Raw genomic sequence first — 14,964 nt, 5'->3', positions numbered from 1 at the left:
TATGGTTCTATTTCAATTCGAGATTCTCTCTTGATTTGTAAGGTTATGTTATTGTTTCTTCGGTTGATCCTGGGTTAATCGTCGATGTGGTTATATCTTGATGTCCAAACTTACGATGATTCCTTGTATTCAATGTTTATGATATCCTGATCTTGATTAACGGTATGATGACCATAACAAGTTATATCTTCGGTGAAAATTTTAATGTTTTTCTGTTATATAAAGGTAATTTCCTCTAATCAACTTTTAATGTGCTTTTATTTCAAGTTTGCTTCAGGTTTACTTCTTCAGAATTCACAATTTTCTTTTCATAACTTCTCATAACATTTCTTGCAACTCTCCCAAAAAACAATCAACTAAAAACTATCCCGTTTCCACGGTTTCTTTCCTTCAATTTTTTTTTATCCTATCTTGATTTTTTTCATATCACTAATTTAAATTAGTCACAGAATAATTACAACAATTTTTCTTTAAATCTTTCATTTCAGCTCTTTACCTTGACATACCTGATTGAAATAAAGTAAATAGAAACTATGAAATTTTGAATCTCAGAAATTATAATTCCTCACAGAAAAAAAACTGGTAAGGATTATGTATCTGAACATACATCATAATTTTGAAACCATAACAGTACCTAGAGGGATTCCATTTCACGGTCATTTCCGATCATATGAGTTTAAAATGGTTGAATTCTATAAAATCACGGGTGTTTCGGGTCCGTAAAATATTATCACATATACTACTTTTTTGAATGAGAAAAATCTTTTTCCCTCTAAGTGTGCCTAAGGAGTTATATTTCTCATTAACCTTATTTTGGCGTATATTCTCAAAAAAAACTTTCGGATCATGTGGGTCTCGGGTTGCCTGAGAAACGTATCGGGACTGGAAACTTCTATTGGACAAATATATATATATATATATACATATATATATATATATATATATATATATATTTTTTTTTTTTTTTTTTTTTTACACACCTATAAGGGGGAATTATATCAACGACTGTCGGGCTTTCGCCAAGGCATTCGTTGTTGCTACGGACCTTGCAGAAACTTCCTCACAATCCGAGTTGTATAAAGGATCACTTGTTTCTGTGCTTGTGATATTATATTGAGGTCTAGCTTTAAACGCTCTGTGTTCTCGATAAGGTGGTGCTCCACCAACCCATTCACAGTTATTATCAAGGGGATTATACTCATAGACTTTAGGTTGTAGAGCTCCTTGAGTTGAAATGCCAGATCTCCATACTTGTTCAACTTCTCAGCGTAGGCTCTAGAGACGTTATCATCAGCCGGTATGGTGACGTCAATTATGAAGCAGGATTCTCTTTGCTTATCGAACAATGTAATGTCCGGCCTATTATGAGCAACTCCCCTGTCTGTCAACATCGTGGCATCCCAGTAGAGTCTATAGCGCTCGTTCTGCAGCAATGTCTGAGGACAATACAAATGCTGTTCGATCTCGTGCTGAAGTAATCCGAGCTTAAGGGCCATTTGCTGATGGTATATCTTGGCCATTGCATTATGCCTGTCCAGGTAGTCCCTCGGAGCCATAATTGTACACGAAGATGTTATGTGCTGGATTGATTCAGGGGCTTGGGAGCACTTCCTACAGCGATCCGAAGGGATGTCCTGTTTCGCAATATGTCTCAAGTACATCCTCGTGGGCATCACCTGGTCCTGTATCGTCATCAATCTTCCCTCCGTTTCAGGAAACAAATACCCTGCACGTAAGTATCTTAGCGATTCGGTCTTATTAATTTCTTCTTTTTCCAGGTGACCAGGGTATCTGCCGTGAAGAGCCATGGACCGCCATTCATGTTTTAGTTCTTCATCATTTCGCTGCGTCGGATGGTAGTCTCGAGATGACAGTTTTAGTGCTGAAAGATTGTCATCGGCCATGCGAATCGCTTGAAAGAGAGGTGAGTTATTTTTATAGAAATAAGTTCTTAAGTTTTCTATATGTTTCCCATGCGTGTCTTCCAGGTTAAGAAGGCCCCTGCCTCCTTGCCGTCGTGACAGGTAGAGTCGGATCTTTGAAGAGTGGGGGTGATGGATACCAAACTTAGTGAGCGTTGTTCTGATGTTTCGATCTATTTCGCGGAGCTCAGTCGTCGACCAGGTCAGTATACCAAATGAAAAGGTTATGCTAGGGATTGCCCAGATATTTATGGCATTAAACAGAGATTTCGAACTCAACTTTGATTTAAGTAGCAGGTTCAGTCTTGAGTGGAGTTTTTCCCTGTAGAGATCCTTCATTTCAGATGTTTTTATTTCCAACGCTTGTTGCACTCCGAGATATCTGTAGGTTTGTTTGTCCGTTAGAGTTGGTATCGTGACATTATTTAAAAGAGTTGTTTGTTGTCCTGTGTCTTGCATTTTCCCCCTCTTAACTTCCAGGGTAGCGCATTTATTTATCCCCATCCGCATGTTTATAGAGTCACTGAACGCTGCCACTATTTCTAGTTGCCTTTTAAGTTGTTCCAGGCTTGCAGCGTACAGTTTAAGGTCATCCATGTAGAGATGGTGGGTGATTCTTGTATTCGCTCTCTTGTCGATGACATAGCCATAGCTGGTATTATTCAGAAGTAGGCTCAGAGGGTTAAGCGCAAGACAAAACCATACAGGACTTAATGTATCGCCTTGAAAAATTCCTCGGCAGATGCGGATTTGTTCTGACTCCTCTACCTGCTCCCCGTCCCGTATAGTTAGTTTAGTCCTCCAAGTTCTCATGAGGTGTTTCAGAATGCCTATTACCTGGGGGGTTATTCCATGCATCTCCAATACCTTCAATAGCCAAGAATGAGGAACGGAGTCAAAAGCCTTTTTATAATCAACCCAGGCAACCGAAATGTTCCTGAGCTTCTTACGCGCCTGCTTGGTCACTATATAGTCAGTAACCAATAGTTCCTTACAGCCCTTGGTATTCAAACGACATCCGTTCTGTTCCTGTGCTATGAGGTTATTTCTCCTAATATGTTTGTTAATTTGTCTAGCCAGGATTGTAGTGAATATTTTATATATTGCTGGTAAACATGTTATAGGGCGGTAATTCTCTGGGTTGTCGAGATTGCCTTGCTTTGGTATGAGGTATGTTATTCCCTGTGTGAAAAATTCTGGGATAACAGAAGGGTCAGTAAAGGCTTTTTGAAAGAGTTTCGCTAGGGGTTGATGCACACTTTTCAGATATTTCCACCAGTAGTTATGGAGCTTATCCACTCCTGGTGATGCCCAGTTGTTTGATCTTCTTAGGGCTTCCGCAATATCACCTTCATTTATTTCAATGTCCTCCATCTGCACATTAGGTATTTTTGATTGGGCTTCATCAATCCAACATGCACTCACGTCGTGTGTGGCTTTCTCAGACCATACTCCACTCCAGTATTGGTGTGCCAGTTTAGAATCGAGATGGCCATCTTCGGTAGAGTTTTCATGCATAAGGTTTCGAAAGAATTGTTTTTGGTTCTTGTAAAACAGTTTGTTGTTTATGTGGCGTTTTATTCTTTCATTATACCGGCGAATTCGACTACCTAATACCTTGATTTTTTGTTTCAGCCGATCGCACGTGACGGAGATTTTCTGCTGGAAGGAGGGGTCCCTGCGTTTTATTTTGAATTCAGAAGCCACCTTTCTAACCGCTTTAGTTACCTTTTTGGAGGGATTCGGCATATTCAGGTAAGTATGTATCACTCCAATTTTTTTCCTCAAATTAGTGATTTTATTTTGCAGGCGTTCCTTCCAGGGAGGGGTATCATGTGTTTTCTTATGATTTTGTTGTCCAGTATTTTGTCCTATTTCCCGTCCATGTGTTTCACATATTGTGACAGCCCCGGCATAGACTATATCAACCAATTCTTCTAAGCTGTTGACGTTACTCAGGTGTCTTATATATATATATATATATATATATATATATATATATATATATATATATATATATATATATATATATATATATATATATATATAGTTAACAGAACTAAGAGCCTTTTCTTTTTAATACTGCTAGGTTAAGGGTGTAGTGACTCAGGTATCTGATGTAATAAATGTGAACTCTTTTTTCTTTACCGAGCTTTCGCAATTAATTTATTGCATCCTCAGGGTTTCTAAAAATACAGATATACAATAGTTAAATTGACAAACATAAAGGAGTCGGTTCTCACCGAAAACGAGATTTTTTTAATAAAACACATTGAGAATTTCGTCCAACGAAACATACAAGGTCGCGTACAGGAATGTCTTTGACACACACATACAAAAGTAACATCCAAATATCCAATATTTCACTGTGATGTACTATGATTAATTATTTGTTTTTCATGTTAAAATATAACGATGACAAGTTGAGTCGACGTGTCACTATCCTGTCACTCATCCAATGGACCGTCATAGAATTCATTTTCTTTTTCTTTTTCAAGTAAATAGCTGTAAATATTGCTGAGTTTTTGTATGTCCGATTTCTTGTTTATAGTGTATTCACCCTTTTTGATTTCTATCATTTCATGTATTAATCTTTTGTGATAATTTTTTTCTATTTTGAGTATTTTTACGTTTTCAAGATCAATTTGATGGTCCAAGTTATTAGCATGTATTGCCAGTGCACATCGATCCTTGTTTCTTCTGATGTCTGATCTGTGCAGGGATATTCTGCTTTTAACCCATTGGGATGTCTGGCCAACATACACACCCCGACAATCCCGACAGCCCAGCTGATAGACCACATTGCTCTTTAATTCTGTTGGTATTGGATCCTTGAGAGTGCTATATAGTGATTTCACTGTTTTTTTATTGTATGTTGTCAGAAGTACCTTTTCGTCTTTGAAAATAGATTTTATCTTGGAAGTCAGTTCTTTAATATTAGGGAGGGATGCATAAAGCTTCTCTTCTGTGTCCTTTTGTTCTTGCTGTTGTACATCAGGCTGGGGTGTTGTCTCCGACGCATATATAAGTTTATTTAACAAAACAGCTGGATATGAATTTTGCCTTAGGATCTCGAATAATGTTTTCAATGCATTTTGTTTGAAGGTTTCATGGCATATTTTGATGATTCTCTCTTTCATTCCCTTAATAAAATTGATTTTTATATTCATATTATGGTCAGAGTGATAATTTATAAACTTGTTTGCTGAGGTATTTTTTCTATACCAATTTAACTTAATGATATTGTTCTGTCGGTGTACTTTTGTGTCGAGAAAAGGAACTCCTTGCTCCTGATCTTCCATCTCAATAGTAAACTGCAGGTCTTTACAGTAGGAGTTGAAGCATCTCATTGTGTCTTCAATCTGATCTTCAGGCAAGGCCAAGACAATGTCATCGACGAATTTTTTGATAAAGGGTATTCTGAACTTCAGTTTACTTATGCTGTTATCAAGTAGATCATCCATAACGTATAATGCTAGAATAGGACTGATTTCTGACCCCATCGCACAGCCAAATATTTGCTGGTAAAATTTTCCACGAAACGTACAGTAGTTGTTTTCGAGTATGAACAGTGTAATTTCCAGGAAGAGTTCCTTATCAATGTTTGCATGTTCCTGAATTTGTTCCCACTTTTTTTCTAGGATTTTGATGATATTATTTTTATCTAGGTTTCCAAATAAGTTAACTACATCGAATGATGCTATTTTATGGTTGTTGGGAAGTTGGAAATCATTAATTTGGTTAGCGAAGTCAAATGTGTCCTTTATATAATAGTCATTGTTTGGGTTGTATGCTGACTTTAGAATGTCTGCCACAAATTTTGCTAGTTTTGACGTGGGACTATTTACACTTGATATAATGGGTCTCAACGGGTTGTCAGGCTTGTGTTCCTTCGGGTTTCCATATATTCTCGGGCATGTGGAGTTATATGTTTTCATTTGCTTAGCTTGCTGATCACTGATGTATCCTCTTTCACACAATGTGGTTATAAATTTATTACATTTATTTTGAATAGTTTTGGTTGGATCTTTGGGCACCTCCCTAAATTCTTTTGAATCTAGTATAGACTGTATTTTTCTTTCATATTCACTCTTATTCATTATCACAGTTACACTCCTCCTTTATCACTGTCCAATACTATTAGGTCATCGTTGTCCTTCAAGAATTTCTTCGCATCTTTGTACCATTTTTGTATTGAGGAGCTCCTGTTGTTGTTTCCATGGGTGAAGTTAGTGATCGTATTCGTCGCTTGTGCTCTGAGTACATCTCTTCTGTCTTCAGTCACTCCTAGTAGAACATATTCTAAGTCAGCTATAAGACTATCCACTTTTATGTCTTTTTTCGTAGTTGGTATACTGAATTTAGATCCGAGTGATAAAATATTTCGTACTGTTTCTGGAAGGGTTTTATTCGACAAGTTCTTCAGCCATTTTTCTTGAATATCTATCTGATTTCGTTTTTTTCTACACAGATCATCGATCTTCTTCAAATTTTCACGTTTGATCTTGTGAAAATTCTTATTATAGGCAATGTGCATCCTATAGCTATACTCTGTTATTATTTGTTCAGGTAGGTGCTGCAGAGTATCCCGAATTTTCTTAATGTTATTCTCCAGCCGGGTTATTTTGTAGTTCACTTGAATGATCTCTAAATTAATTATTTTTCTGATCGTTTTGTCGTTGAAATCCTTAATTTTGTTGTTTAATCTTCTATTACCATAATCGAACAAACCCATCACATTTTTCATATTCGACACAATGTGTCCTGGTACCAAATCCTGCCTTTTACATTCAAGTAAAAATATTCTCCTGTTTCGAGCTGCTGCTAACTTGTTGTTGCTAGAACTCCATATCTTCAATTGTTTTGTTGTTTCGGGTCCATATCTGTCGCTGATACCATTATAAAATCCCATTATTATTAAGTTAACAGAACTAAGAGCCTTTTCTTTTTAATACTGCTAGGTTAAGGGTGTAGTGACTCAGGTATCTGATGTAATAAATGTGAACTCTTTTTTCTTTACCGAGCTTTCGCAATTAATTTATTGCATCCTCAGGGTTTCTAAAAATACAGATATACAATAGTTAAATTGACAAACATAAAGGAGTCGGTTCTCACCGAAAACGAGATTTTTTTAATAAAACACATTGAGAATTTCGTCCAACGAAACATACAAGGTCGCGTACAGGAATGTCTTTGACACACACATACAAAAGTAACATCCAAATATCCAATATTTCACTGTGATGTACTATGATTAATTATTTGTTTTTCATGTTAAAATATAACGATGACAAGTTGAGTCGACGTGTCACTATCCTGTCACTCATCCAATGGACCGTCATAGAATTCATTTTCTTTTTCTTTTTCAAGTAAATAGCTGTAAATATTGCTGAGTTTTTGTATGTCCGATTTCTTGTTTATAGTGTATTCACCCTTTTTGATTTCTATCATTTCATGTATTAATCTTTTGTGATAATTTTTTTCTATTTTGAGTATTTTTACGTTTTCAAGATCAATTTGATGGTCCAAGTTATTAGCATGTATTGCCAGTGCACATCGATCCTTGTTTCTTCTGATGTCTGATCTGTGCAGGGATATTCTGCTTTTAACCCATTGGGATGTCTGGCCAACATACACACCCCGACAATCCCGACAGCCCAGCTGATAGACCACATTGCTCTTTAATTCTGTTGGTATTGGATCCTTGAGAGTGCTATATAGTGATTTCACTGTTTTTTTATTGTATGTTGTCAGAAGTACCTTTTCGTCTTTGAAAATAGATTTTATCTTGGAAGTCAGTTCTTTAATATTAGGGAGGGATGCATAAAGCTTCTCTTCTGTGTCCTTTTGTTCTTGCTGTTGTACATCAGGCTGGGGTGTTGTCTCCGACGCATATATAAGTTTATTTAACAAAACAGCTGGATATGAATTTTGCCTTAGGATCTCGAATAATGTTTTCAATGCATTTTGTTTGAAGGTTTCATGGCATATTTTGATGATTCTCTCTTTCATTCCCTTAATAAAATTGATTTTTATATTCATATTATGGTCAGAGTGATAATTTATAAACTTGTTTGCTGAGGTATTTTTTCTATACCAATTTAACTTAATGATATTGTTCTGTCGGTGTACTTTTGTGTCGAGAAAAGGAACTCCTTGCTCCTGATCTTCCATCTCAATAGTAAACTGCAGGTCTTTACAGTAGGAGTTGAAGCATCTCATTGTGTCTTCAATCTGATCTTCAGGCAAGGCCAAGACAATGTCATCGACGAATTTTTTGAAAAAGGGTATTCTGAACTTCAGTTTACTTATGCTGTTATCAAGTAGATCATCCATAACGTATAATGCTAGAATAGGACTGATTTCTGACCCCATCGCACAGCCAAATATTTGCTGGTAGAATTTTCCACGAAACGTACAGTAGTTGTTTTCGAGTATGAACAGTGTAATTTCCAGGAAGAGTTCCTTATCAATGTTTGCATGTTCCTGAATTTGTTCCCACTTTTTTTCTAGGATTTTGATGATATTATTTTTATCTAGGTTTCCAAATAAGTTAACTACATCGAATGATGCCATTTTATGGTTGTTGGGAAGTTGGAAATCATTAATTTGGTTAGCGAAGTCAAATGTGTCCTTTATATAATAGTCATTGTTTGGGTTGTATGCTGACTTTAGAATGTCTGCCACAAATTTTGCTAGTTTTGACGTGGGACTATTTACACTTGATATAATGGGTCTCAACGGGTTGTCAGGCTTCTGTACCTTCGGGTTTCCATATATTCTCGGGCATGTGGAGTTATATGTTTTCATTTGCTTAGCTTGCTGATCACTGATGTATCCTCTTTCACACAATGTGGTTATAAATTTATTACATTCATTTTGAATAGTTTGGGTTGGATCTTTGGGCACCTCCCTAAATTCTTTTGAATCTAGTATAGACTGTATTTTTCTTTCATATTCACTCTTATTCATTATCACAGTTACACTCCTCCTTTATCACTGTCCAATACTATTAGGTCATCGTTGTCCTTCAAGAATTTCTTCGCATCTTTGTACCATTTTTGTATTGAGGAGCTCCTGTTGTTGTTTTCATGGGTGAAGTTAGTGATCGTATTCGTCGCTTGTGCTCTGAGTACATCTCTTCTGTCTTCAGTCACTCCTAGTAGAACATATTCTAAGTCAGCTATAAGACTATCCACTTTTATGTCTTTTTTCGTAGTTGGTATACTGAATTTAGATCCGAGTGATAAAATATTTCGTACTGTTTCTGGAAGGGTTTTATTCGACAAGTTCTTCAGCCATTTTTCTTGAATATCTATCTGATTTCGTTTTTTTCTACACAGATCATCGATCTCCTTCAAATTTTCACGTTTGATCTTGTGAAAATTCTTATTATAGGCAATGTGCATCCTATAGCTATACTCTGTTATTATTTGTTCAGGTAGGTGCTGCAGAGTAGCCCGAATTTTCTTAATGTTATTCTCCAGCCGGGTTATTTTGTAGTTCACTTGAATGATCTCTAAATTAATTATTTTTCTGATCGTTTTGTCGTTGAAATCCTTAATTTTGTTGTTTAATCTTCTATTACCATAATCGAACAAACCCATCACATTTTTCATATTCGACACAATGTGTCCTGGTACCAAATCCTGCCTTTTACATTCAAGTAAAAATATTCTCCTGTTTCGAGCTGCTGCTAACTTGTTGTTGCTAGAACTCCATATCTTCAATTGTTTTGTTGTTTCGGGTCCATTTCTGTCGCTGATACCATTATAAAATCCCATTATTATTAAGTTAACAGAACTAAGAGCCTTTTCTTTTTAATACTGCTAGGTTAAGGGTGTAGTGACTCAGGTATCTGATGTAATAAATGTGAACTCTTTTTTCTTTACCGAGCTTTCGCAATTAATTTATTGCATCCTCAGGGTTTCTAAAAATACAGATATACAATAGTTAAATTGACAAACATAAAGGAGTCGGTTCTCACCGAAAACGAGATTTTTTTAATAAAACACATTGAGAATTTCGTCCAACGAAACATACAAGGTCGCGTACAGGAATGTCTTTGACACACACATACAAAAGTAACATCCAAATATCCAATATTTCACTGTGATGTACTATGATTAATTATTTGTTTTTCATGTTAAAATATAACGATGACAAGTTGAGTCGACGTGTCACTATCCTGTCACTCATCCAATGGACCGTCATAGAATTCATTTTCTTTTTCTTTTTCAAGTAAATAGCTGTAAATATTGCTGAGTTTTTGTATGTCCGATTTCTTGTTTATAGTGTATTCACCCTTTTTGATTTCTATCATTTCATGTATTAATCTTTTGTGATAATTTTTTTCTATTTTGAGTATTTTTACGTTTTCAAGATCAATTTGATGGTCCAAGTTATTAGCATGTATTGCCAGTGCACATCGATCCTTGTTTCTTCTGATGTCTGATCTGTGCAGGGATATTCTGCTTTTAACCCATTGGGATGTCTGGCCAACATACACACCCCGACAATCCCGACAGCCCAGCTGATAGACCACATTGCTCTTTAATTCTGTTGGTATTGGATCCTTGAGAGTGCTATATAGTGATTTCACTGTTTTTTTATTGTATGTTGTCAGAAGTACCTTTTCGTCTTTGAAAATAGATTTTATCTTGGAAGTCAGTTCTTTAATATTAGGGAGGGATGCATAAAGCTTCTCTTCTGTGTCCTTTTGTTCTTGCTGTTGTACATCAGGCTGGGGTGTTGTCTCCGACGCATATATAAGTTTATTTAACAAAACAGCTGGATATGAATTTTGCCTTAGGATCTCGAATAATGTTTTCAATGCATTTTGTTTGAAGGTTTCATGGCATATTTTGATGATTCTCTCTTTCATTCCCTTAATAAAATTGATTTTTATATTCATATTATGGTCAGAGTGATAATTTATAAACTTGTTTGCTGAGGTATTTTTTCTATACCAATTTAACTTAATGATATTGTTCTGTCGGTGTACTTTTGTGTCGAGAAAAGGAACTCCTTGCTCCTGATCTTCCATCTCAATAGTAAACTGCAGGTCTTTACAGTAGGAGTTGAAGCATCTCATTGTGTCTTCAATCTGATCTTCAGGCAAGGCCAAGACAATGTCATCGACGAATTTTTTGATAAAGGGTATTCTGAACTTCAGTTTACTTATGCTGTTATCAAGTAGATCATCCATAACGTATAATGCTAGAATAGGACTGATTTCTGACCCCATCGCACAGCCAAATATTTGCTGGTAAAATTTTCCACGAAACGTACAGTAGTTGTTTTCGAGTATGAACAGTGTAATTTCCAGGAAGAGTTCCTTATCAATGTTTGCATGTTCCTGAATTTGTTCCCACTTTTTTTCTAGGATTTTGATGATATTATTTTTATCTAGGTTTCCAAATAAGTTAACTACATCGAATGATGCTATTTTATGGTTGTTGGGAAGTTGGAAATCATTAATTTGGTTAGCGAAGTCAAATGTGTCCTTTATATAATAGTCATTGTTTGGGTTGTATGCTGACTTTAGAATGTCTGCCACAAATTTTGCTAGTTTTGACGTGGGACTATTTACACTTGATATAATGGGTCTCAACGGGTTGTCAGGCTTGTGTTCCTTCGGGTTTCCATATATTCTCGGGCATGTGGAGTTATATGTTTTCATTTGCTTAGCTTGCTGATCACTGATGTATCCTCTTTCACACAATGTGGTTATAAATTTATTACATTTATTTTGAATAGTTTTGGTTGGATCTTTGGGCACCTCCCTAAATTCTTTTGAATCTAGTATAGACTGTATTTTTCTTTCATATTCACTCTTATTCATTATCACAGTTACACTCCTCCTTTATCACTGTCCAATACTATTAGGTCATCGTTGTCCTTCAAGAATTTCTTCGCATCTTTGTACCATTTTTGTATTGAGGAGCTCCTGTTGTTGTTTCCATGGGTGAAGTTAGTGATCGTATTCGTCGCTTGTGCTCTGAGTACATCTCTTCTGTCTTCAGTCACTCCTAGTAGAACATATTCTAAGTCAGCTATAAGACTATCCACTTTTATGTCTTTTTTCGTAGTTGGTATACTGAATTTAGATCCGAGTGATAAAATATTTCGTACTGTTTCTGGAAGGGTTTTATTCGACAAGTTCTTCAGCCATTTTTCTTGAATATCTATCTGATTTCGTTTTTTTCTACACAGATCATCGATCTTCTTCAAATTTTCACGTTTGATCTTGTGAAAATTCTTATTATAGGCAATGTGCATCCTATAGCTATACTCTGTTATTATTTGTTCAGGTAGGTGCTGCAGAGTATCCCGAATTTTCTTAATGTTATTCTCCAGCCGGGTTATTTTGTAGTTCACTTGAATGATCTCTAAATTAATTATTTTTCTGATCGTTTTGTCGTTGAAATCCTTAATTTTGTTGTTTAATCTTCTATTACCATAATCGAACAAACCCATCACATTTTTCATATTCGACACAATGTGTCCTGGTACCAAATCCTGCCTTTTACATTCAAGTAAAAATATTCTCCTGTTTCGAGCTGCTGCTAACTTGTTGTTGCTAGAACTCCATATCTTCAATTGTTTTGTTGTTTCGGGTCCATATCTGTCGCTGATACCATTATAAAATCCCATTATTATTAAGTTAACAGAACTAAGAGCCTTTTCTTTTTAATACTGCTAGGTTAAGGGTGTAGTGACTCAGGTATCTGATGTAATAAATGTGAACTCTTTTTTCTTTACCGAGCTTTCGCAATTAATTTATTGCATCCTCAGGGTTTCTAAAAATACAGATATACAATAGTTAAATTGACAAACATAAAGGAGTCGGTTCTCACCGAAAACGAGATTTTTTTAATAAAACACATTGAGAATTTCGTCCAACGAAACATACAAGGTCGCGTACAGGAATGTCTTTGACACACACATACAAAAGTAACATCCAAATATCCAATATTTCACTGTGATGTACTATGATTAATTATTTGTTTTTCATGTTAAAATATAACGATGACAAGTTGAGTCGACGTGTCACTATCCTGTCACTCATCCAATGGACCGTCATAGAATTCATTTTCTTTTTCTTTTTCAAGTAAATAGCTGTAAATATTGCTGAGTTTTTGTATGTCCGATTTCTTGTTTATAGTGTATTCACCCTTTTTGATTTCTATCATTTCATGTATTAATCTTTTGTGATAATTTTTTTCTATTTTGAGTATTTTTACGTTTTCAAGATCAATTTGATGGTCCAAGTTATTAGCATGTATTGCCAGTGCACATCGATCCTTGTTTCTTCTGATGTCTGATCTGTGCAGGGATATTCTGCTTTTAACCCATTGGGATGTCTGGCCAACATACACACCCCGACAATCCCGACAGCCCAGCTGATAGACCACATTGCTCTTTAATTCTGTTGGTATTGGATCCTTGAGAGTGCTATATAGTGATTTCACTGTTTTTTTATTGTATGTTGTCAGAAGTACCTTTTCGTCTTTGAAAATAGATTTTATCTTGGAAGTCAGTTCTTTAATATTAGGGAGGGATGCATAAAGCTTCTCTTCTGTGTCCTTTTGTTCTTGCTGTTGTACATCAGGCTGGGGTGTTGTCTCCGACGCATATATAAGTTTATTTAACAAAACAGCTGGATATGAATTTTGCCTTAGGATCTCGAATAATGTTTTCAATGCATTTTGTTTGAAGGTTTCATGGCATATTTTGATGATTCTCTCTTTCATTCCCTTAATAAAATTGATTTTTATATTCATATTATGGTCAGAGTGATAATTTATAAACTTGTTTGCTGAGGTATTTTTTCTATACCAATTTAACTTAATGATATTGTTCTGTCGGTGTACTTTTGTGTCGAGAAAAGGAACTCCTTGCTCCTGATCTTCCATCTCAATAGTAAACTGCAGGTCTTTACAGTAGGAGTTGAAGCATCTCATTGTGTCTTCAATCTGATCTTCAGGCAAGGCCAAGACAATGTCATCGACGAATTTTTTGATAAAGGGTATTCTGAACTTCAGTTTACTTATGCTGTTATCAAGTAGATCATCCATAACGTATAATGCTAGAATAGGACTGATTTCTGACCCCATCGCACAGCCAAATATTTGCTGGTAGAATTTTCCACGAAACGTACAGTAGTTGTTTTCGAGTATGAACAGTGTAATTTCCAGGAAGAGTTCCTTATCAATGTTTGCATGTTCCTGAATTTGTTCCCACTTTTTTTCTAGGATTTTGATGATATTATTTTTATCTAGGTTTCCAAATAAGTTAACTACATCGAATGATGCCATTTTATGGTTGTTGGGAAGTTGGAAATCATTAATTTGGTTAGCGAAGTCAAATGTGTCCTTTATATAATAGTCATTGTTTGGGTTGTATGCTGACTTTAGAATGTCTGCCACAAATTTTGCTAGTTTTGACGTGGGACTATTTACACTTGATATAATGGGTCTCAACGGGTTGTCAGGCTTCTGTACCTTCGGGTTTCCATATATTCTCGGGCATGTGGAGTTATATGTTTTCATTTGCTTAGCTTGCTGATCACTGATGTATCCTCTTTCACACAATGTGGTTATAAATTTATTACATTCATTTTGAATAGTTTGGGTTGGATCTTTGGGCACCTCCCTAAATTCTTTTGAATCTAGTATAGACTGTATTTTTCTTTCATATTCACTCTTATTCATTATCACAGTTACACTCCTCCTTTATCACTGTCCAATACTATTAGGTCATCGTTGTCCTTCAAGAATTTCTTCGCATCTTTGTACCATTTTTGTATTGAGGAGCTCCTGTTGTTGTTTTCATGGGTGAAGTTAGTGATCGTATTCGTCGCTTGTGCTCTGAGTACATCTCTTCTGTCTTCAGTCACTCCTAGTAGAACATATTCTAAGTCAGCTATAAGACTATCCACTTTTATGTCTTTTTTCGTAGTTGGTATACTGAATTTAGATCCGAGTGATAAAATATTTCGTACTGTTTCTGGAAGGGTTTTATTCGACAAGTTCTTCAG

General features: G+C 35.7%; 5 protein-coding genes across 7 annotated transcripts; 1 reads left to right on the top strand and 4 right to left on the bottom strand.

Moving 5' to 3' along the window:
- The first annotated feature begins 1,708 nt into the window (after window positions 1-1,708).
- On the top strand, window positions 1,709-3,881 carry LOC123307581. 3 transcript variants are annotated; one of them, XM_044889946.1, is made up of 3 exons: window positions 1,709-1,924; window positions 3,558-3,677; window positions 3,732-3,881. In XM_044889946.1, the coding sequence occupies exons 1-3, from the start codon at window positions 1,868-1,870 to the stop codon at window positions 3,861-3,863; spliced, it is 309 nt and encodes a 102-aa protein (XP_044745881.1). In that variant the 5' UTR covers window positions 1,709-1,867; the 3' UTR covers window positions 3,864-3,881. The 3 variants fall into 3 exon arrangements, 2 of the variants coding, with proteins under 2 accessions (XP_044745881.1, XP_044745880.1); XR_006536986.1 differs by adding an exon at window positions 1,989-2,124 and having other exon boundaries at window positions 3,558-3,881; XM_044889945.1 differs by having other exon boundaries at window positions 3,558-3,881.
- Window positions 3,882-3,985: 104 nt separating this feature from the next.
- On the bottom strand, window positions 3,986-5,430 carry LOC123308143. Its single transcript, XM_044890693.1, has 2 exons — window positions 4,166-5,430; window positions 3,986-4,108 (listed from the first exon to the last, which is right to left on the bottom strand). Exon 1 carries the CDS (start codon window positions 5,423-5,425, stop codon window positions 4,370-4,372), a length of 1,056 nt encoding a protein of 351 aa, XP_044746628.1. The 5' UTR covers window positions 5,426-5,430; the 3' UTR covers window positions 3,986-4,108; window positions 4,166-4,369.
- Window positions 5,431-6,067: 637 nt separating this feature from the next.
- LOC123307955 lies at window positions 6,068-8,144 on the bottom strand. The gene is made up of 2 exons (XM_044890460.1): window positions 7,038-8,144; window positions 6,068-6,980 (listed from the first exon to the last, which is right to left on the bottom strand). Exon 1 carries the CDS (start codon window positions 8,142-8,144, stop codon window positions 7,242-7,244), a length of 903 nt encoding a protein of 300 aa, XP_044746395.1. The 3' UTR covers window positions 6,068-6,980; window positions 7,038-7,241.
- Window positions 8,145-9,687: 1,543 nt separating this feature from the next.
- Window positions 9,688-11,174, bottom strand: LOC123308129. The gene is made up of 2 exons (XM_044890675.1): window positions 9,910-11,174; window positions 9,688-9,852 (listed from the first exon to the last, which is right to left on the bottom strand). The coding sequence occupies exon 1, from the start codon at window positions 11,167-11,169 to the stop codon at window positions 10,114-10,116; it is 1,056 nt and encodes a 351-aa protein (XP_044746610.1). The 5' UTR covers window positions 11,170-11,174; the 3' UTR covers window positions 9,688-9,852; window positions 9,910-10,113.
- Window positions 11,175-11,811: 637 nt separating this feature from the next.
- Window positions 11,812-14,041, bottom strand: LOC123307895. The gene is made up of 2 exons (XM_044890376.1): window positions 12,782-14,041; window positions 11,812-12,724 (listed from the first exon to the last, which is right to left on the bottom strand). Exon 1 carries the CDS (start codon window positions 14,039-14,041, stop codon window positions 12,986-12,988), a length of 1,056 nt encoding a protein of 351 aa, XP_044746311.1. The 3' UTR covers window positions 11,812-12,724; window positions 12,782-12,985.
- Window positions 14,042-14,964: the final 923 nt, after the last annotated feature.

Source organism: Coccinella septempunctata, chromosome 2, assembly GCF_907165205.1.
Source record: "Coccinella septempunctata chromosome 2, icCocSept1.1, whole genome shotgun sequence".
Classification (NCBI taxonomy): domain Eukaryota; kingdom Metazoa; phylum Arthropoda; class Insecta; order Coleoptera; family Coccinellidae; genus Coccinella; species Coccinella septempunctata.
Note: the sequence above shows the minus strand (reverse complement) of the source record. Positions and strands in the feature narration are given on the sequence as shown.

What these genes read in the sequence shown, in the direction of transcription:
- LOC123308143 (XM_044890693.1), bottom strand. Translation starts at nt 5,425, where the DNA reads ATGGGGTCAGAAATCAGTCCTATTCTAGCATTATACGTTATGGATGAT.
- LOC123307955 (XM_044890460.1), bottom strand. Translation starts at nt 8,144, where the DNA reads ATGAGATGCTTCAACTCCTACTGTAAAGACCTGCAGTTTACTATTGAG.
- LOC123308129 (XM_044890675.1), bottom strand. Translation starts at nt 11,169, where the DNA reads ATGGGGTCAGAAATCAGTCCTATTCTAGCATTATACGTTATGGATGAT.
- LOC123307895 (XM_044890376.1), bottom strand. Translation starts at nt 14,041, where the DNA reads ATGGGGTCAGAAATCAGTCCTATTCTAGCATTATACGTTATGGATGAT.
- LOC123307581 (XM_044889945.1), top strand. Translation starts at nt 1,868, where the DNA reads ATGACAGTTTTAGTGCTGAAAGATTGTCATCGGCCATGCGAATCGCTT. An exon ending in GCGAATCGCTTGAAAGAGAG is followed by an intron (nt 1,925 to 3,557) that starts GTGAGTTATTTT and finishes TTTTTGTTTCAG; the next exon opens with CCGATCGCACGTGACGGAGA.